General features: G+C 43.1%; 2 protein-coding genes across 18 annotated transcripts in view; both read left to right on the top strand.

Annotated features, from left to right (window-relative positions):
• The window catches only part of LOC147630229 (uncharacterized), a 215,250-nt gene that overhangs the window by 89,222 nt on the left and 102,389 nt on the right, over positions 1 to 23,639 (top strand). The window lies entirely within an intron of this gene.
• Positions 11,873 to 12,456, top strand: LOC147630230 (uncharacterized). Of its 2 annotated transcripts, none has more exons than XM_086811892.1 (3): positions 11,873 to 12,041; positions 12,136 to 12,231; positions 12,317 to 12,379. In XM_086811892.1, exons 1-3 carry the CDS (start codon positions 11,957 to 11,959, stop codon positions 12,340 to 12,342), a joined length of 207 nt encoding a protein of 68 aa, XP_086668018.1. In that variant the 5' UTR covers positions 11,873 to 11,956; the 3' UTR covers positions 12,343 to 12,379. The 2 variants fall into 2 exon arrangements, with proteins under 2 accessions (XP_086668018.1, XP_086668017.1); XM_086811891.1 differs by having other exon boundaries at positions 11,875 to 12,041; positions 12,136 to 12,235; positions 12,317 to 12,456.

Raw genomic sequence — 23,639 nt, 5'->3', positions numbered from 1 at the left:
AGCATTGGAAGGTGTCGGGGAATTGGTTAACCCAATAGGCATAACTGGGTATGCATACCCATTCTGTTACAAAAGCTATTTTGTGTTGATCTTCTAGGTCAATCAACACCTAGTTATAGCTAGAGAATCTATTGAGGCAGCTATAGGCCTCCTTTCCTACAACTTTCTCAAAGCACATGTTATGTGAATGGAAAATGATAGTGATCCCTTATGGTGGTGGAATTGACCTTTTTGAGGTCGATGCACACTCGCACTTTTTCATTTTTCGTGGGCACTATCACTATTGGTGAAACCCATTCGGGTGTGCTCTATTTCGTAGATGAATCCGACGTCTATGAGCTTGTCAATTTTGTCTCGGACCATCTTGGAAGATTTTAGGTTCATAGGGTAAGCTCTCTTCTTGAGTGGTCTCGCTCCATCAACCATAAGGATGTTGTGCTTGACCACTTCGGGAGGACACCCTTCATGTCTGTGTACCTCCAGAAAAAGTAGTCCTAGAATTCGGTGAGGAGAGCAATTAAATATTTCTCTTCTTTTGTGGAGAGGTCATCCCCAATGTAGATAGGCCTTGGGTCTTTGCCCAGACCTGCCAGGTTATCCTCTTTAACCTTGGCTGGACCATCATAGGAGGTTCCAAGTTCTCCGTTGTGGGTCCTCTGGGACGAGTCATATTGCACAAAGCCATTGGCCATCTTAAATGTTTTGAAATGCTCAAGGACTTGTTTGGTCTCCTCAGCCTTAGCGCATTCTTCCTCAACCAATTTCTTGGGTTCCTTCTCTACCAGTGCTAATTTCTTATTGAGTGCTTTGCGCACCAAGCGGCAAAGCTTTTGGGGTTCTAGTTGGGGGGCAATAGGTTTACGGGTGGTTGCATGGGCTAGGAGAGATTTATTAGTGAACTCCTTTTGCTAGACTTGGTTGAAGAGCTCATGTGCTTCAACTACCCCTACGTATTTGAGAAGGTGGTGGTGGGTATCTAAGTCAGTGGGGAAAACATGGGGATATTGTCCAAGGAATCCATCGAGTTTACGAGTTTTATGTGAGTTGTTTCCGTGATGGTTGCACTTGGTGAGCCGCTTGAGGCTCATGGTTGGTTACTTCGGGCAAGTATGCGCATCTAAACATATAAAGAGATGTGATCTCTTGCCCATCAGTTGTTGCAAATCGGGTTCCTGTGCATCTTGGAAGTATGTCCAAGGTAGCAAGGATATGCATCCAGTTCTTAGAGTCTTCTAGCTCTAGGAGAGGTGCACATTCCTTGCTACCCTTTTTTGCTTCGATTGTTTTGTGACATGTTTGGCACAGGTGGACTATTGTGGATCGAGTTGTGGTTATCGTGTCCTCCGTGAAGGATCGACTGCTCATGCGATAAACCTTCCATGTACATAGGTTGATCTTGATTGTTTGGTCATTCTTCTAGACATAAATATGATTAGTATCCCAGTCATGGATCATTTTTGTTTCCCTCATGAAGGGTTGTCCAAGGATGCAGTCGTATGAAGTAGGCTGGCAGCCAAAACTCATCACTACAAAATTGTGATAGAAGTTAGTTCCCAAGGATCTTAATCTTTAGATCCTTCAAGAGGCATATGGGCCGGCAGTGGCTTCGCCCAGCGAGTTTCACTAGCAAAGTAGTGTCATCCATGGGAGGTGCTCCCCATTTCTCCCAACATTGTTTTGTTACAATGCTTACTCCTACTCCGCCATCTAGGATGGCAATGACTTGACGGCCGTCAAAGGTTATGGGTAATGCGGCATTGAGTTCATCACCTTCGAAATATTTTTCAAGTTTGTTGAACCAAATAGTAGGGGTTCCAATGATCCCATGGGGTTCACTAAGCTCATCTTCCTCCGTTTCATCAGAGCTATCTCGCTCTACAGACCCTTATAAGTGAGTTTCACCAGCAAAGTAGTGTCATCCATGGGAGGTTCTCTCCATTTCTCCCAGCATTGTTTGGTTACAATGCTTACTCTTACTCTTCCATCCAGGATGGCAGTGACTTGAAGGCCGTCAAAGGTTATGGGTAATGCAGCGTTGAGTTCATCACCTTCGAAATATTGTTCAAGTTTGTTAACCCAAACCGTAGGGGTGCCAGTGATCCCATGGGGTTCACTAAGCTTATCTTCCTCCATTTCATCAGAGTTATCTTGCTCTATATACTCTTGCATCCCTACCCCTAGGTGTCCCTCCATCCAATCTTTTAGATCCTTCCATAAGCTTGGGCTACCTTTGAAGTAAGGTGGCCAATGGGGATCTAGATCTGTGAAGAGAGACCTATAATGTCTCTAGGAGCGAATGCAGTTCCTTGAGGAAGATCACCTTGGCTTGTCCTCAAGGTATTTTCTGTATAGGGGATTAGAATTTGGACTTCTGATTCTGTCCTTTTGAGGTGGTCATCCCCTGAGTTTTTGAGAAATTCAGCTACCCGATTTTCTTGGTGGGGGTAGCTGCAGTAGTGGGTTCTACTTCTTGAGTGAGTCTTTGAGGAGGTCCTGGGTCTTGGAAAGCCTTGGTATGCACCTGAGTTTCCTTGGTAGTTCGCATGTTGGAGATTGAGGGACATGGCTCAAGGTAAGCCGTTGGAGGCTCATCCTCTAGTTGAGTTTGGCAGTTCCGAACCAACTCTTGGGATGCCATTAGCCTTTCCTTTTCCTCAATGGGATTAGGATATTTGGCTAGCTTTTGGGGAAGCTGGTTGGGGTCAATTGTCCCTCTACAACGAGTGGGTGTGGGTAGCAGTTGTTTCTCTTCAGATGAAGAGGTCAACACATGAGTGGTTGTGCCATCTTTCGAACCGCTTTTGATGACTACCCGGCTATCCCCTTTTTCGATTTTAGTGGTATTTTTTCACGAATGTCTAGTCGCGTGCGTTTGTTATGGGACATTTTTCTGAGATGGAATCTTTGCATGTCCTTGTTGTGAAGTTGAAGCTTCTACAGTGGTGGTGTGTGTGTTGCGGCCCTTTGTCTATTATGTAATCTTGTCACATTATTAAGAGAGGGACTGTATGGATGAAGCCTTCTCTAACACTCAGTAAGTTAATGCTGGTGCTGGGATTAGCCTCACAAGATTTTCCTATTGTTCTCTCAGTGAGAAAATCCTTATACATGTGGTCAATACCACACCCAATGCATAAAGGGGTTAGTGTGGAAGCACATATAGAGGTTCTTGCCATCCCTATTGTCTCTCAGTGAGAAAATCCTTATACATGTGGTCAATACCACACCCAATGCATAAAGGGGTTAGTGTGGAAGCACATATAGAGGTTCTTGCCATCCCTTTCCCTTTCTAAATAGGACACTTAACTACTCGGTGAGGTCCTGCACAATGCTAACATTGCATGGGTGGTCGTTTAGCCACAATGTTCGTGTCTCATCCCCGTGGAGTTAGGGTGGCTAAGTACACAAGATACATCTGGTCGCCCTCCATCATATAGTGACTTAATATTTGGGAGGGTGGACTATTTGGTTCAGGGAGCTCATAAGTGGGTCCTTCAACGACTTCCCTCTCAGCACCTTCTTCAAAGATTTTAGTCAGTGTGACAATTGATGGACAGGGGTGATTTGAGAGGCAATGGGGGTTGCGGTGGAACCAAAGGGGGTGGCAAGGGTACATCGAGTACCCTAAGAATGCCTCTTTGGGCCACTTCATGGCCTGGTTGAGGTGCATTGTGAAGCGCAACCAGGTGCTGGCAAGGCCAGCGGTTGTCTTCGGTTTGTTGGTAGGGCTTGTGGTAGAGCTTGAGCTTGAGTAGCTCTTTGGTGATAGGAATTTGTAATATCATGGCTGCACCATCTTTGGCAGTATGTGCAATAGAGTGTGGGATGGGGTCTCAGATGTGGACACTCCGTGCTATTATGGTTAGCTTGATAAATCGAGCACCACACTAGCTCTCTTTTGGGGTAGAGATGGGGTTGACCTACTTAATCCTGGCCTTGTCTAGTTCTCCAATGTTGGGTCATTTACGGCCTTAATGCAACTCCTAGATATTTGACTTGTTGCCTTGAGGCGGACTCCTTGCTTTTCCCTTCAGATTTGGTGCTATTTGTTTTGAAGGAGGCCTTGGATGTACCTTCATGAAGTTCTCGGGAACGTGTTCCCTTAAAGTTATCCTCAAAGTCCATAGCACTCTTGTAGCATTGCTCAAAGGAGGTATGGGCCAGGGCATACAATGAATTATGTAAGGGTACGTCCTCTAAGCCTTCTAGAAATCTCCCTATTAGCCTTTCATCTGAGAACTCATCTCTGGTGCTACAATGAGAGTGGAGATATCATACTCTATTGATATAATCCTGGATGGTTTCACCATCCCTTTGTTTGATGTTATGTAACTGCTCAACAAGACTCCATCAAGTTCCTTGACGAGAGTATCAAACCTTGAAAGCCTTTTTCAAGGCTTTGAAGGTGGCTTTATCTTCTATTTTCAAGGAGCTAAATCATTGACCATCTTTGCCATCTAAGGTGAGGCCAAAGGCACTCACCTTGACTTGATCATCTCCACATGGCCAAATGCTTCGTAGATTTGATTAAACATCTCAAGGTGTGGAATGGGATCACCAGTTCCATCAGACTTAGTGAGATCATCTTGGAGATGTTGGTTGGTTTGTTTCTTTCTTATCTGGATTGGTGTGCTGGGAGCATGATCCCATCAGCTACCCCCTTCCTATTTCCATGGCTATCCATAACATTTCAGGGGTTAGCCCTGCCATGGTCGAAGTGGGTGTGCTTGTTAGGCATGGCAGACATGACATGGGTGTACGCTTCCAGAAAGACACGAGCGTGGCTTTGAGAGGAATACGAGTGTGTGCTTATGGAATTTGAAGGAACGGGCACACACCAAGTGGAACGGGTATATGCTTTCAAAAATGGAAGATCTAGTCATGGATAGTGAAGAGGGAATGGGTGTGGCAAATAAGATATGGGCGTATGCTAAAGACATGGGAATGGTACGGACATGGCTTTAGTGAAGGAACATGCGTACTCTTTAGAAGGAACGGGCATACGTTATGAATGGCATGGCTGTACACTTCGGTTCAGAGAGATTTTTTAATTGCAGGTGCTGACAACCGCCTATTAAAATTCTCTGACAGTCCTTCAGTGCCCAGACTATACCTCTTTGCCCATTCAATGCAATTATTCCTTTTTAACTACCTCTACCGAATTTAATACTGGAGATATCAAAAGATATGCTTTGGAGGAAGGAATGGGCATGAAAAAGTTGCCACGGGTGTGGCTGTGAGAATGGTATGGCGTACACATCTAAGAAATGCCAGCAAAATGGAATTCTCCCCCGATTTCCTCCTTTGATTCCTGCAAATTCAAGTATCTTCTAGATGCTTTTTGGTGTTTTTGTTTTTATGAGGGGCTAGAGCTAGTGTCTAGATACCCAATGATACCTATAATGCTAAAGGAAACATAATTACCTAAGATTAATTATGAGATTAAGCTAATTTTGCAAAACTTAACAATGTTGAAGACAAACAAAAAAATGCATGGATTCCAGGGCAAAGATTGAACACCTACCTGTGTCTCCCGCATCTGATCAAGACGTCAATGCTCCTTATGCTCCTTTGGTCTCCATTGCAAGTGTAACCCAAACAAACATAACAACCAAATAACAATCGGTGGATTTGCACTTCAACTGGGCAAAATGATGACTCTAGCAAGTGAAATGTGAGAATCCTAAGCTAAATGCTATCCCCTGTAGGGCAGTGCCAAAGATGTTAATCCAAAACATACTACCTTGCACTCAAGAGAGGGAGAGAAGAAGAGAATGAGACATGCAAGGGTTGGTTTGGAGATGTGCATTTAGCCAACCGTGGTGAGGGTTAACTCCCTGATGTGAGGTTGCTAGGGGCTCAGAATACCACCACTTGTGTCACTCAAGTGGAGATGCACAAGCTAGGTATGGAGCAATGAAGAAGGGAGCTATGGAAAGCTCTACCTCCCGTAGGTCACATGGCCAAATCATGGAAGGTATCTATTTTTGTGTTGTCAATATGGGATGCATAGATAAAGGAAATTTTTTTGTTCGTATGTTTGGTTAGCTAGAGAGAGAGAGAGAGAGAGAGAGAGAGAGAGAGAGAGAGAGAGAGAGAGGAGTGTGCACATCAAAATACTCTTTTTATCTCTTTCTATCTTATGAGTGTTTTATTATTGATAATTTGTATTGCAAATGTTAGTATAATATTGATATGCTTGGCTGCCCAAGCTAGAAACATTTCATTTTTTGGACTAGTGCCTTTGAGATTGTACAGAATATATGGGTCTTAGAGAATATACAAACTATAGTAGCCTTAGTGATTATATGCATGTAATAGTCTTATATTAAATGAGAAACGTTAAAAAAGCAAAAAACTTTTTATGGACAATTATATGTATCATTGTGTACTTTTTTTAAATAAAGGAGACATTTTCATGTATATAGTGTTGGTATATATGTAGGTTACTAGGGTTAGTTATATGTTGGCAAAGATACATAGAGATATTTGTAGAGCCTTAAGATATTAATTTTTTATTTCAGTAAATGGAGATTCAAAATGATAACAACTGCTCCAAAGTTGTAGTGGCTGTGAATTTTTCTTCTAAAATGAAGAAGTAGCTTTGTCTACCTTGCCTGAGTTTATGAATGTTTGAGCTGCAAAACACCCTGCCCGATCAAGGTCTCCATCTAAGCTCTAAACGTCCACAAACTATTATGGATATATGCGAGCACACTAATAAAAATTCAGTTGCTTACAAGGAGTACTTAGATGCCCTCTGGAATGAGATCCGTGAAAGTGGCAGCCAAAGGGGAGATACGTGAAGAGATGAGTTAACTCATCGTCTCCATCGCGTCCTTGACAGTAGTGGTTGCATGGAGGCTAACTAACTAGACATGATTTCTTTCATGGAGAACATGCATGTTGAAATTGGGGAACATCTAGGTGGATGTACTTAGATGCCCTCTGGAATGAGATCCGTGGAAGTGGCAGCCAAAGGGGAGATACGTGAAGAGATGAGTTGACTCATCGTCTCCATCGCATCCTTGACAGTAGTGGTTGCATGGAGGCTAACCAACTAGACATGATTTCTTTCATGGAGAACATGCATGTTGAAATTGGGGAACATCTAGGTGGATGTAATAAGCAATGTAAAGAACAAGTCAATTCTCTAAAAGAGCAAGTACGTACATTAGGCTTGGAGGTATTGAGTCTAAAGATATATGTTAATCAATGATAATGCAAATAAGGAATACATAAAGAATATATGCTCCTATAATAATGCCTTGGTATTCGTTTCACTAGGTGCTCACTTGGATAGACAGTTCACTTAAAAGGGGGAGGAGTATTCAATTTTTGAATCCATGGTACCACCTATCATCATGTTGGTTCTATAATACCTGATGAAACACGAGATGCGGCTCCTCGATTTGCTCAACTTTATGTGTACGATACAGAGCATGAATTAGACAATAGACTTCATGGGATGCCCTCTTTAAATCATAATGTACTTAAAAGGTTGCAAACAATGATGTATGGACATAATCCGTACGCCCATGCACTTCATACAATGAGAGAAATGTTGTTCTTAATTCCACATACTTTTGCAATAGTACATTGTTGATGCATATAGTAGCATGGAAGAATCTAGATTAGTATGGATATGCAATAACCAGAAAGCATTGTATGCTGAGGTCTTGTAAATATGATAAATTTAAGCGATGGGGTCAATAGAGTCTCTTCGGGCATTATTGGATGCAGGGTAGTACTGCTATTTACATATACTGGGAGCCTAGACATATGCAATTGTACAAGGATTCAATGGCTATTGTTAGGAAGATGGCTAAACTTGACCTGTTTATTACCTTTACTTGCAATCCTAAGTGAGATGAAATAACCAATGCTTTATTGCCGGGTCAAGTTGCCCAAGATCGACCTGACTTGACTACACGGGTCTTTTATGAGTGTGAGAAGCATAAGGACATGATGCACTTATTGGTGAAAAAATCAATATTTGGAAGGGTATCGGGATTTGTTTTTGTTATTAAATTTCAAAAAAGAGGGTTACCACATGCACATATATTATTGATATTGGAAAGTGGATGTAAACCGATTGAGATTGCTCACTATGATATGTTGGTATGTGCTGAACTTCTTAACAAGGTGATGTTTCATGAGTTGCACAACATAACTAGTCATTGTAATGTCCATGGACCATGTGGTGAACTAAATATGCACTCTCCTTGCCTAGTTAACGAGAGTTGCAAACATTGGCACCCTTAGAATTTTTTCGAGACTACTAGCGTTGATGACAATGGGTATCCAACTTACATGTGGCGAGACCATGGTAGTTTCATCCAGGTAAAGGATCATAGGGTGGATAGTCTATGGGTTGTTTCATATAACCCTCTCGATGAGGTACAAAGCCTATATTAACATAGAAGTATGCTCTACCATTATAGCTGTAAAGTATTTGTATAAGTATGTATACAAAGGACATGATAGAGCTACTACACAGTTGCAAGACACACATGGGGTCATTGATGAGGTTAGTCAATATCTGAATGCACGGTCTGTGTCTGCGTCAGAGGCATGTTGGTGCATATATCAATATGATTTGCACGATGAAAAGACTAATATATAAAGGTTACATGCTTATCTCCTGATGCACAATAATTGGCTATTCAATGACCAAGATGATTTGCATGATGTGATTAGTTGTGATAGAAACCAAAGAACATCTTTCACCAAATGGTTTAGAGCTAATCAATTGTAAACGGATGCAAATAGCTTACTGTATGTTGATTTCCCTTGCAAGTGGGTGTGAAATTCGGCTCTTTGCTAATGGACTCAAAGGAAAAGGGGAAATATGATCGGACATATGTATAATATTAGTCCAAGTGCAGGTGAGCAATATACTTACGCATGCTACTCACAGTGTGCAAAGGGTGTAAATCTTTTCAGGATTTGCAAACAGTGAATAGACATTTGTATCCATGTTTTAAGGCTGCATGTGAAGCAAGAGGAATGCTGGAGAGTGATGAGGAGTGGTATATGTGTCTCCAAGAAGCTGCAATTCAGAATACAAGATTCCAACTGTGTAAATTATTTGTCATTATAATGGTTTTTTGTGAGCCTATATACCATGGACAACTTTGAAACAAATTCTCTACCAAACTTTTAGAAGATTTTTTCCATTCCTTATAGCAGAGAGGGTGTGCTGATGTTGGTGTTTGTTATTCTATAGAGCAAAGAATCAGGCTTTGTTGCACATGCAATACCTATTACAAAAGTATGGAAAGTGGCTAGGTGATTTTGAAGGGTTGCCTATTCGTGATAGATCAAGTGTTGCCACTGTCAACAATGGTTTATTCATGGAAGTGATGATGTTTGATTCTATTCAGCAGGTTGATTTATTTGTTTCCATGGAAAGGAGTGATGATGTTTGATTCTATTCAGCAGGTTGATTTGTTTGTTTCCATGGAAAGGAGTCTAAATAAGTTATCAATAAAGAGCATTTGATACTATTCTTAAAGCTATTTCTTTGAACCAGGGTGGTGTTTTTTTCCTTGATGGACTAGGTGGATCAAGTAAAACATATCTTTATAATGCCTTGCTATCTCGATTGAAAGGAGAGAAACAAGTTGCTTTGGCATGTGTATCATCTAGAACAGCTGTATTGTTACTTTCAAATGGTTGTACAGCTCACTCACGTTTCAAAATCCCATTGGTGTTCAATGCTTCTAGCACATGTGGAATCAAAGCTAATAGCTCATTGGTTGAGGTGTTGAAGCTTACAAGATTAATCATTTGGGAGACGAGGCTTCAATGATGCATCGGTACGCATATGAAGCATCGGACATGACATTGAAAGACATTATGCAAAGTGATACAGTGTTTGGTGGGAAAGTTGTGCTCTTTAGTGGTGATTTCAGGCAAATCTTAGCGGTTATACCAAAGGGATCGCTTGAGGATATTATTGATGCAACATTTTGCTGGTCACATATTTGGAGATATGTGAATGTTTTAAAGCTCACCCAAAACACGTGGGTTAGACAGAGTGCTTATAATTGTACAAAACATGAATTTTTCAAATGGACATTACAAATCGGAGATGGCTCTATAGGCCATTCAAACAATGAAGGTAGAGAGTGGAATTCCACTACAAATATTGATCCATGGTAACTTTGTTTTAAGTTTATTAGAATGGGTATACAAAGATCTTCAGGGAGTGGAAGATTATGCATGCTTCTTTAAAGACCGTGCTATTCTTGCACCATGAAATCTAGAGATAGATGAGATCAATAAACTAGCTTTGAGTGCATTGCTTGGTCTTGAAAGAGAATACCTCAATGCAGATTCGGTTGTTTCTTCCAAGAATGATGCAATATTGTATCCAATTGAGTACTTGAACAGTTTGAACTTAGGTGGTGGTTACCCTCCTCACCGCTTACTTCTAAAGATTAATGCTTCTATCATGCTGCTCCGTAATTTGGACCCTCGATGGGAACTTTGTAATGGTACAAGATTAATATGCAAGCAATTTAACTCAAAGATAATAAAAGCATAAATTATTACATGTATAAACATTGGAGAAATGGTCTTTATTCCTAGGATAGGGTATATTGCTTAGGATGGATGTGGCAAGGATATCATTTTCATTTGTTTATGGTGATGGACAAGATATTGAAGGTAATTATTTTAAATGGTTGCTATAATATAGGTATTATTGTTTTCCAAAATCGATTTAATATTCATGGCTCAATTGTAGACCTTCCATTTTGGGAAGGACAAGCAACATCTCTAATTATTGAACTATTAGAGAGCATCGATGTTTTACAGTATATATAAAAACTTCTTTTTTATGTAGTTTTTTGCGTTTTATTTGATAAATTTATATTGTTATTGATATATTCTTTTTGTAAGAGGGAATATCTTTAATTTTTAGAACCTAGATTATTGCTAGGTTTGTATGGTCGAGACACTTACAAAACGAGAGCTTTGGGCTTCTTGAAATTTATAATCTAAGATTGTGAAAGATTACGGATCAACTTAATGTACATGTAATGTTTTTGGACTATGAAAAGCCCGATAAGTTAGTTTTTCGGTGCATAGGCATTGGATATTACAGAATTTTTTGATTTGCTGTCTACAAGCCTGTTCAAACGCCATTCGCCTCAAATATTGATCCACCAAATGAGTTTTGTAAGGTTTTATCCTTATCCTTCTTTTTTTTTCCAAAAATTATATATTCAATAGCTAATGTTTTTATCTTGAATATATTTTGCTAGATGGAGGCGAGGAAGGAGTATAGGATTCCAAGGAGAGATAATCCAGTTGCCCGAAGATTGTTTTAAAGTTGTGTTTAGGTGTGTTAAGATTATCAATATTTTATTGGGTTAGAATGCTAGATGTATATTTATATGCCAAGTTTGGTGCTTTAGGAGCTTCTACATGGATATATATGGCAAGCATGGTGTGTTTATATATAGGTTGGCAAGTTGAGGACCATAAGGCCCATCATGGGCTTTTAATATAAGGCTTATCTCTACTCACTCTCCAAGGACAAGTGTTTTTATATATATATATAGAATTGGCTGGAATTAGAAAATGCAACACAACATACACACCCATACGTGCCATCGCTTGCGCAATGAGGGCTTGAATCCGTAACCTTGGGACTCTTGGGCAACAACCTCTCTCCATTGTACTAATTGACAGTCGACAAGAACGAGCCTTTAGTTTTTATACATGCAAGATTACTCGTTGCCCATCATGGACAGGTCATGCCACTAGTCATACCAATATTTTATACTAAACAAAGCAAATAACATACTTTCGTTCAAAAACACGTTGCTGCATAAAAGGAGCAAGAATATATATATTCAAGCTTTGGAAAAAAAAAACGCAACAGGGGTGTAGAGTTGATTGCATCTCTTTTTCTCTCGCTTTTCATTCTCTTCCAACAAAGACCATGGGTCGGTGCCCTAACCACAAGAACAGCAAGAAGAAAGGCTTGTCGCACAAGTCGGCGCGACGAGCCAAGTTCCTCGCCAAAGATATCCTTCCTTTGTAGGGTTTCTTAGCAAAATGTCGAACATGCGTGCCGTGTTTTGATCTCGCCTTAACTTTGAAAGGTAACAACTTTAACACGTGACGATGTGATCTACAAGGAGCTTTCGGTTGGCGCCAAGCCCCTGGCCCGGGATGAAGAGTTGCCAGGCATGGGCCAATTCTACTGCCTACACTGTGAGTAAGTATCCTTTCCATCTTCTGTCACCGACTAAGGCAGAGCTTGCTTTTGTACCCCCTGAAGAGCTTGATCTGCATGCAGCCGTTACTTCGCTTCATCTGCTGTGAGGGAGGACCATTTCAAGACCAAACGCCATAAGAAAAGGTACATACTCTTGTGGGTTGACTACCATGAGTATATAACATGCACGTTCTGAATTTGGGCATGTTCTAGGATTCATCTAGGTATATAATTCAGCTGTATTAGCGGACATGCAGATTTCACATTGTGAAGTTTTTGTCTGAGTTGCGGCCAATTGATATTGTGCTAATTCTTTCTATCTTTAGCAGTGCATTTGCCCTATCAACTACTTATTTGTTGTACTAATTTTTTCTATTTGCTACTTCCCTTAGTGCTAGGCTTCATTATGGTTGAGTCTGCCTTGCATCTTCGGAGGTTTGACAGAAACTCAGTACGAAGGCCTTTGTGTGAATATATGCTCATGTGTGTGTGTGTGTGTGTGTGTCTGTGGAGTATGTGTGTGTGAGAGCATATCTTGATACAGAGTTATACACCCACTATTGGGCACTGATGACGTTAGTGGGGATGTCGTAGTATCTAGTCCATACAATGCATAATGGAGTTGATAGTTATATAGTCTTGTGGGTTGACTACCATGAGTATATAACATGCACGTTCCTAAAAGGTGAATTTGGGCATGTTCCTGGATTCATCTAGGTATTGTCAAAATACGCAGCAGAAATGATAACCAAATTTGAGACCACAAGAGCAAGTAGAGTGCAGAAAATAGACAGCACAAGAGGAGAAGAGAGATAGGTGTATAACTCTTCTCTATACACAAGATCCTGAGAAAAACTGAATGAATATAATGTGGGGACTATGGGGCCTTTTTATATGGCCCCATGAGTGCAGTCGGCAAGCGCATCATGGAAAAAATGGAAAAAAAATATGGGAGTGAGGAAAAATGATAAAACACCTATACAGAGCGGGCACACCACAATAGAGGCCTTGGTGTCTGATAAAGACAGGAGATGACTTCTAACACCTCCTCTTAGCTCCTGGCTGTGAAATCAACCCAAGGGAGCTGGAGTGCCGCCTGAGGGTAGCCTGAGGTAGAGACTTCGTGAAGAGGTCCGCCGCATTGTCCTCCGTTGAACAATAAAGTAGCAAGATATCACCAGCCAAGATCTTCTCACGTACAAAGTGATACTGTATCTCTATGTGCTTGGTCCGGGCATGGAAGATCGGGTTCCGAGCAATAGCTATACAACTCTGGTTATGGCACTGGATGACTGTGGGCTCCTTCTGTGGAAACCCAATCTCGCCTAGCAGCCTCCGCAACCACACAACCTCGCAAGCAGCCCGGTACTCTGCCTCTGTCAAAGATAGGGCAATAGTTGGCTGTCTCTTAATGCTCCAAGAAACTTCTCCTGAGTCGAGGGTAAAACTGTATCCTGAAGTAGATCTCCTCATGTCTGGATATCCTCCCTAATCTGAGTCACTCCAACCTTGGAGTCTGACTCCATCCCCTCCTGTGTAAAAGAGTCCTAGATCCTTCGTACTCTGCAGATACCGCAAGATCTGCAATCCTGCGTCCCAATGAGACTTCAATGGCGTCTGCATAAAAGAGCTCAACAGCCCCACGGAGAAGCTCAAGTCCAATCTGCTGTTCAGCAACCAGATCAATGAACCTACCAACTTCCGATACTGCGAGGCATCAACTGGCTCACAAGGATCATTAATGGTTAACTTTGTGTTTGGGTCCATCGGCGAAGTAATAGGCTTGCAGTTCTGCATCCCAAAGGCCTCAAGCAACTCATGAACATACCGCTGCTGAGAGACCAAAAACCCCCTCTGGGTCTGCAAGATCTCCAATCCCAACAAGAAGAAGTGGAGTAAGCCTAAGTCGGTCATCTCAAACTCCTTTCACAAGGCAGCCTTCGTCACACCAATGTGCTCCACATGACCGCCGGTGAGAATGAGATCATCCACATAAAGGATGATAATCGTAACCATGCCGCGTTCCCGAAAGAGATACAGGTTAGGATCTGCAACCGATCTCTGAAATCCAGTCCGAACAAAGAAGGAATCAATCTTCTGATTCCAAGTCCTGGGAGCCTGCTTAAGACCATACAAGGCCTTACGTAACCTGTAAACCATCCCTTCTGATCCTGGAACAACAAAGCCTGGAGACTGCTCAACATACACCTCCTCCTGTAGGTCACCATTAAGGAATGCAGATTTTACATCCATTTTATACACGGGCCACCTCTGAGAAGAAGCAAGGGCAAGAACGGTCCGAATCGTGGACATACGTGCTGTCGGTGCAAAGGTATCCTTGTAGTCGATGCCTGGCCGCTAAGCATAACCTTTAGCCACAAGTTTGGCTTTGTGTTTGTCCACCGACCCATTTGACGCATATTTGGTCTTAAAGATCCATTTGACACCAATGATTGAACGTTTCGACGAGCTCGGTACCAACTCCCATGTGTTGTTCTTCTCGATGGCATCAAGTTCCACCTGCATGGCTTTCCTCCAAGTATCCTGGGAGAGGGCTTCCTTAACGGAAGTGGGCTCCTTGTCCCTCATAATACGAGACATCAGAGCATAGTTTACCTGAAGAAGCTCCGCTGTATTGCTTTTGTCTCGGACTCTATGTGATCTTCGAGGGCCGTCCTTTGTGGTCCACTCGGAGGGCCTTTGTGGTCCACTCGGAGGGTAACTCCGTGACACCCGACTCCCGAAGGGTGTCTAACAACCACCTGGGTACTTGAACAGATTGAGGAGTCTCCGGCCGTTGCGGGGGTTCCACTCCAGCTCTGCTGGCTCAACCTCCTGAACTGATTGAGGTTGATCAACTGGAGAAATGGTCTGGGAATCATCATCAGACTCTTATGGATCTCCAAGAAGTGGCGGTTTCTCGACAGTGGATACTGGAACATGCTCATCAAAGACCACATCTCGGCTGACAACAATCTTGTTCATGTCTGGATCATACAATCTGTATCTCTTGGAAAGAGAATTATACCCCACAAATATAAACTTGCGGGACTTGGAGTCAAGCTTCCCCCTCTGCTTCTTCGGAATATGAACATACGCATCACTCCCAAAAACACGGAAGTGCGAGACATCAGGTTTCCTGCCAAAGTATGCAAACGGAGCCATGTTAGGTACTGAAACGAGACCCAAGCAGGGGTCACCCCTTCCTGGACTCACTTCTCCAGTTAGCACTTTATTATACACTCTTAAAAGACAATAGCACAAGACAAAATAGCAAAAAGTAATTAACAACTCTGAGCATAGATAGATGACACCACACTGAGGCCGGAACGGCCGGCCCCCCCCCCAAGGAAATGATATTATTACTTGGGAGAATTTGTTACAAGTACACGGGCCCAAGGCCAGATTTCCAATAAGCAATGCACAATGAAAACAAAGTATCAAACCCAAACATGTTTGTTGATGCCGAGTCTGCAGTCACCAAGGGCTGCCCCATCCATAGCACCTTCTAGAGTCACACTTCGCGTGCAATCCACCCGTCCCTGGCACTACGGATCACGCCGTGCCAGTCCTAGCGATGGGGCACCCTCACGGAGTTGACTCGGTGAATGGAAGAGGAGTCCAGACATAGGAGAGCAGGAGAATTCCTCATTCTTCGCGATGAAAATCTTCTGGAGCCACCGTACAGCCAGTAGGAAGAGTGAAACAACCTGGGCCACTTGTAGGAAATGCGTATGTCCTAAATCCATGCGGATAACCCCACTGGTTTGACCTGCTATACCTGCTGTACCTGCTGTACGACCAGAATCAGCAAATAATGAAGGTATTGTACCTGCTGTACCTGCTGTACCTGCTGGTGTACTTGTTGTACCTGCTGTACGACCAGAATCAGCAATTAATGAAGGTACTGTACCTGTTGCACCTACTGGTGTACCTGCTGTACGACCAGAATCAGCAATTAATGAAGGTATTGTACCTGCTGTACCTGCTGGTGTACTTGCTGTACCTGTTGTACGACCAGAATCAGCAATTAATGAAGGTACTGTACCTGCTGTACCTGCTATTGTACCTGCTGTACCTGCTGTACGACCAGTTTCATGAGAATAATGAGTGCTCCAGCCTGTTTTCTCTAAATCCCAGCCAACAATTGTGTTTTCTTTCTCCAAAAATGCAAAGGAAAGGGCTGGAAGTGAGGCGCCTTCCTCCCATGCAAAAGATTGGGTGTGGTAGGTGGGGTAGGTGGCCAACCCCCACCCCACATGCTATAAAAGGGTGCCCAGGCCAAAAGAGGGTGCCCACACTTATAAAGTGTCCACCTACTTTTAATGAAGTATGAAACCTGTAAGTTATAAGGCTTATAACTTAAAGCTCTTATTTAAATAAGGATTTCCCACCTGTTCACACGCCACAAAACCTGTCAGAAGACAAGGCATTCCACGGCTCACGGGAGGGCGTCCCCGACCCCTGAGCTAGACACACACATGTCAGGCATGCAAACAAAACCAGTTCACGCGAAAACATTTCAAAGGCAGGCAAACATGAGTGCACAATGCAACATTGTTAAAGGATAATCTCCGTTCATGTACTTGCACAATACTTGACATTTCCGGGCACAAACAGGCCCACCGGAAAGTCAATTCCAGGTACACACACAGTGTACAATCCACTCGTCCCTGGCACTACGAATCACGCCGTGCCAGTCCTAGCGGTGGTAATCCAGAAACATACACCGTGTGCAATCCACCCGTCCCTGGCACTACGAATCACGCCGTGCCAGTCCTAGCGATGGAGCACCACTACGGAGTATGCTCATCCAGAGCCCAAAGCTCACACAAGAAGATAAGAGGACCATTAGATAGCTCAATGGTGACATCTCCCCGTCTTCTAAACAGTTGTCCGCAACAACTGAAAAGCTTCCAAATAGTCATGGAGAAGCTGCGGATAATCTTTGAAGTAGTCCTCATCAACCCACTTAGCATCAATGGGGAGATAGTTCTTGAACTTCACCAAATAGCGTCTTACAAGCTTGCCTGCAGATAGCTTACGCTCTTTATGAAACACAATCTGCTCTGGTTGCAAAATCTCTTCCAACTCATCCACTTCTGGTGGATCCTCAATGATAGGAAGACTTGGTTCCGGACCCACATACTTTCGTAAGAGGCTAACATGGAAAGCATTATGTATCTTCCAATGGGATGGCAATGCTAAACGAAAAGCAACTTCATTGATCTGCTCAATGACCTTGAAAGGCCCATAATACCTGGATGAGAGCTTGGGAAACATCCCCTCCTTACCAGATCTCTTACGGAGTCTAGCTTTTTCGAATTTCAGCAATACCCAATCATTTACCTTGACATCCAAATGCTTTCTATGCTTGTCTGCAGCCTTCTTATGCTTCTCTTGAGAACGGGCTATGGCTGTCCGTACCTGTGCAAAGGCAATATCCAAGTCCCTGACAAAGTCATCAGCAGCAAAAATCTCATCCTTAGTACGTAGGATGGGAGGCAATACCACTTTGCCATAAACTATCTCAAAGGGAGTCTTCCCAGTAGAAGCATGCACCGTGTTATTGTATGCAAACTCCACAAGTGGCAAATACTTTTCCCACAAAGTCTTTTGATCAGCTACATAGCATTTGAGAAGGTCCAATACGGCTGAATTTGCTGCTTCACTTTGGCCATCGGTTTGAGGATGAAAAGCGGATGAAAAATTCAGCTTTGTGCCCATATTGTCAAAAAGTGCTCTCCAGAAGAGACTGGTAGTTCGAGGATCACGGTCACCCACAATAGATTTAGGCATACCATGATGCTTGAATACCTGTGATAAGAAAACTTTTGCCATATGATCTGCCTTGATCGTTTTCTTGACCGGCAAGAAATGAGCTTGCTTGCTAAACCGGTCAACGATAGTCCATATAGCATCATTACCTTGCTGAGTGCGAGGCAAATCCATGATGAAATCCATAGCTATACTCTCCCATGGCTGCGAGGGAATAGGCAATGGTAGAAGCAATCCAGGAGACTTCTGACGATCAAACTTGACCTTTTGGCAAGTAAGGCAAGCACGTACATAAGCCTCAATGTCCTTCCTCATCCCTGGCCAAAAGAAGTAGCGTTCAACCATATGAGTAGTAGGTAGAATACCTCTATGTCCTGCATACGGTGGAGCATGGCATTCTTCCAACACTTTTTGCCTCAAATCTGTGAGCACACAAAGGCAATTGTCTTTAAGGAGATACCCATCTTTGATCACATATGATGCATGAGTATGACCAGCCACCAAATCAGCCCATAAATCTGAAAAATCAGCATCTATATGGTACTTATTTTGCATAGACGACAAGTCTCCATGAGAGGCAATTGAGATAGAAGCTACATACGGCCTTCGAGACAATGCATCGGCCACCACATTCTTCTTTCCCGGTGTATGCACAATCTGAAAATGAAACATAGAGAGGAAATTTGCCATCCGCATATGCTTCTCTGAGAGCTTAGTTTGTGTGAGAAAATACCGTAAGCTTTGGTTGTCGGTCTTCACCATAAACTCTGCACCGAGAAGATAGTGCTTCCAAATGGTCAATGCATGAATCACTGCCAATAGCTCCTTCTCATAGATCCCCAAAGAAAGCTCCGTATCACGCAAACGGCGGCTCTCAAATGCCACGGGGTGTCCTTCCTGGTTTAGGACAGCACCTAAACAATCTCCACATGCATCACATTCCACAAAGAATGGCTTGTGCAAGTCAGGAATGATCAACACGGGCCCAGATATGATTGCATCCTTTAGTGAATAGAAAGCTTTGCTTTCCAATGAAGTCCACTGAAAGGAGACTTTCTTCTTTGTCAACTGATGAAGAGGGGCAGCAATCAAAGCAAAATGCCATATGAACCGTCTATAGTATGAGCATAACCCAAGAAAAGTACGAACCTCATGCACTGACTTGAGTTCAGGCCAATTCTTGATAGCCTCAATCTTGGCAGGATCCATTCGTATGCAATCTTGAGAAACAATGTGCCCAAGATAATGAATTTCGGAGAGGAAGAACTCACTCTTCTTAGCATTGATGTGAAGTCTATGCTTTCGGAGTTCTTCAAAGACTATGGCCAAATGCTTTCTGTGGTCTTCTTCACTCTTGGAATAAACCAAGATGTCATCGAAGAAAACTCCAGTGAACGATCGATGATCTCTAAAAATCCTGTCCATCATACGGTTAAAAGTGGCAGGAGCATTTGTAAGACCGAAAGGCATAACAAGATACTCGTACAAACCAAATGCTGTCCTGAAAGCGGTCTTATGCACATCCTCTGGTACTACCCGTACTTGATGATATCCACTCTTCAAATCAATTCGGCTGAAATATGCCGAGCCATCCAATCTATCCAAAATATCATCAATACGAGGAATAGGAAACCTATTCTTGATGGTTAGTTTATTTAGAGCCCGATAATCCACACACATACGATAAGAGAGATCCTTCTTCTGCACTAGAAGTACGGGAGAGCAATACGGTGAAGAGCTAGGGCGGATCAAACCTTTTTGCATGAGCTCATTGACTTGCTTCATGATCTCCTCCTGCTGTGATGCACTCACTCGGTATGCCGGCCTATTTGGTGGAGAACTGCCAGGCACAAGGTCTATACGATGATCCTCCGGCCGAGGTGGTGGTAGCTCCCCTGGAAGTGAATCTGTAAAGCAATCTTCATATTGTTTCAAAAATTCCAGCCTATCACATGTGAGAGAATCAAGAGAATGATCAACATGGTCTACTCTATCACGAACAAAAATCATGTACGAGCAAAGACCCTTTCTCATAGCTTTATTTATTTGAATGTGGGATACAATAGGGATAGAATTCCCTTCCACACCGGCATCAATAACATGCTCTTTGCCCCTATGCATAAATGTGATCCGGTTGGTCTTGTAAGCCTTGCGAGGATCAAGACGGGAGTGCCAAGGCTTTCCAAGCAATACATCACACCCATTTAATGGTGCAATGAGGAAGTTCTCATGGTCCAAATATCCCTGAATATGCATGCGAAGCTTGCCAATAAGGGGTGTGACCTTGACTTGCTTGCCAACAAATGCACTTCCGGCCTCAATCTCCGGTCCCATGTCATCCACACTAATGCCCAATGCTGTAGCCATTTCCAATGATATGAAGTTGTCCGTGGCACAATCATCAAACATAAATAATGCGGGTTGATCTTTGAGCTGTCCCCATGCCTTGCATACCATTCTATCCAAAGCATCATGGGCTGTCCCCCCTTGTACATCGGGCACCATATGCACATTAACCTTGGTTTCCTTTGCATCCTCTGTGCCTGCTTTCTTTGGGCATTGCCGGACCATGTGATCTTTACTACCACAAGAAAAACACTTACCGTCACGTATATATTGCACCCTTTGTTCCGGAGTAAGTCCATAGTTAGGCCTTTTGTTGGGACGCTTCTTCTCTGAAGTACTTTCAGCTTTTGGAGCTCCCTTAACTTCATTGGAGTCCCTTTTAGGTGGCTGTCCACCCTTATGCAGATTTGGGACAGCCTTGTCCTTCCCCTTTTGAGCATGTCCTTTGGCCACCGAACAATTGGAGCAAAAGCTGAAGCAAAAGATTGGGTGTGGTAGGTGGGGTAGGTGGCCAACCCCCACCCCACATGCTATAAAAGGGTGCCCAGGCCAAAAGAGGGTGCCCACACTTATAAAGTGTCCACCTACTTTTAATGAAGTATGAAACCTGTAAGTTATAAGGCTTATAACTTAAAGCTCTTATTTAAATAAGGATTTCCCACCTGTTCACACGCCACAAAACCTGTCAGAAGACAAGGCATTCCACGGCTCACGGGAGGGCGTCTCCGACCCCTGAGCTAGACACACACATGTCAGGCATGCAAACAAAACCAGTTCACGCGAAAACATTTCAAAGGCAGGCAAACATGAGTGCACAATGCAACATTGTTAAAGGATAATCTCCGTTCATGTACTTGCACAATACTTGACATTTCCGGGCACAAACAGGCCCACCGGAAAGTCAATTCCAGGTACACACACAGTGTACAATCCACCCGTCCCTGGCACTACGAATCACGCCGTGCCAGTCCTAGCGGTGGTAATCCAGAAACATACACCGTGTGCAATCCACCCGTCCCTGGCACTACGAATCACGCCGTGCCAGTCCTAGCGATGGAGCACCACTACGGAGTATGCTCATCCAGAGCCCAAAGCTCACACAAGAAGATAAGAGGACCATTAGATAGCTCAATGGTGACATCTCCCCGTCTTCTAAACAGTTGTCCGCAACTGAAAAGCTTCCAAATAGTCATGGAGAAGCTGCGGATAATCTTTGAAGTAGTCCTCATCAACCCACTTAGCATCAATGGGGAGATAGTTCTTGAACTTCACCAAATAGCGTCTTACAAGCTTGCCTGCAGATAGCTTACGCTCTTTATGAAACACAATCTGCTCTGGTTGCAAAATCTCTTCCAACTCATCCACTTCTGGTGGATCCTCAATGATAGGAAGACTTGGTTCCGGACCCACATACTTTCGTAAGAGGCTAACATGGAAAGCATTATGTATCTTCCAATGGGATGGCAATGCTAAACGAAAAGCAACTTCATTGATCTGCTCAATGACCTTGAAAGGCCCATAATACCTGGATGAGAGCTTGGGAAACATCCCCTCCTTACCAGATCTCTTACGGAGTCTAGCTTTTTCGAATTTCAGCAATACCCAATCATTTACCTTGACATCCAAATGCTTTCTATGCTTGTCTGCAGCCTTCTTATGCTTCTCTTGAGAACGGGCTATGGCTGTCCGTACCTGTGCAAAGGCAATATCCAAGTCCCTGACAAAGTCATCAGCAGCAAAAATCTCATCCTTAGTACGTAGGATGGGAGGCAATACCACTTTGCCATAAACTATCTCAAAGGGAGCCTTCCCAGTAGAAGCATGCACCGTGTTATTGTATGCAAACTCCACAAGTGGCAAATACTTTTCCCACAAAGTCTTTTGATCAGCTACATAGCATTTGAGAAGGTCCAATACGGCTGAATTTGCTGCTTCACTTTGACCATCGGTTTGAGGATGAAAAGCGGATGAAAAATTCAGCTTTGTGCCCATATTGTCAAAAAGTGCTCTCCAGAAGAGACTGGTAGTTCGAGGATCACGGTCACCCACAATAGATTTAGGCATACCATGATGCTTGAATACCTGTGATAAGAAAACTTTTGCCATATGATCTGCCTTGATCGTTTTCTTGACCGGCAAGAAATGAGCTTGCTTGCTAAACCGGTCAACGATAGTCCATATAGCATCATTACCTTGCTGAGTGCGAGGCAAATCCATGATGAAATCCATAGCTATACTCTCCCATGGCTGCGAGGGAATAGGCAATGGTAGAAGCAATCCAGGAGACTTCTGACGATCAAACTTGACCTTTTGGCAAGTAAGGCAAGCACGTACATAAGCCTCAATGTCCTTCCTCATCCCTGGCCAAAAGAAGTAGCGTTCAACCATATGAGTAGTAGGTAGAATACCTCTATGTCCTGCATACGGTGGAGCATGGCATTCTTCCAACACTTTTTGCCTCAAATCTGTGAGCACACAAAGGCAATTGTCTTTAAGGAGATACCCATCTTTGATCACATATGATGCATGAGTATGACCAGCCACCAAATCAGCCCATAAATCTGAAAAATCAGCATCTATATGGTACTTATTTTGCATAGACGACAAGTCTCCATGAGAGGCAATTGAGATAGAAGCTACATACGGCCTTCGAGACAATGCATCGGCCACCACATTCTTCTTTCCCGGTGTATGCACAATCTGAAAATGAAACATAGAGAGGAAATTTGCCATCCGCATATGCTTCTCTGAGAGCTTAGTTTGTGTGAGAAAATACCGTAAGCTTTGGTTGTCGGTCTTCACCATAAACTCTGCACCGAGAAGATAGTGCTTCCAAATGGTCAATGCATGAATCACTGCCAATAGCTCCTTCTCATAGATCCCCAAAGAAAGCTCCGTATCACGCAAACGGCGGCTCTCAAATGCCACGGGGTGTCCTTCCTGGTTTAGGACAGCACCTAAACAATCTCCACATGCATCACATTCCACAAAGAATGGCTTGTGCAAGTCAGGAATGATCAACACGGGCCCAGATATGATTGCATCCTTTAGTGAATAGAAAGCTTTGCTTTCCAATGAAGTCCACTGAAAGGAGACTTTCTTCTTTGTCAACTGATGAAGAGGGGCAGCAATCAAAGCAAAATGCCATATGAACCGTCTATAGTATGAGCATAACCCAAGAAAAGTACGAACCTCATGCACTGACTTGAGTTCAGGCCAATTCTTGATAGCCTCAATCTTGGCAGGATCCATTCGTATGCAATCTTGAGAAACAATGTGC

Source organism: Cibotium barometz, chromosome 17 (assembly GCF_041138505.1).
Source record: "Cibotium barometz isolate CiBa-2024 chromosome 17, ASM4113850v1, whole genome shotgun sequence".
Classification (NCBI taxonomy): domain Eukaryota; kingdom Viridiplantae; phylum Streptophyta; class Polypodiopsida; order Cyatheales; family Cibotiaceae; genus Cibotium; species Cibotium barometz.
The sequence above is the reverse complement of the archived record's forward strand: the minus strand, read 5'-3'. Positions and strand labels throughout refer to the sequence as shown.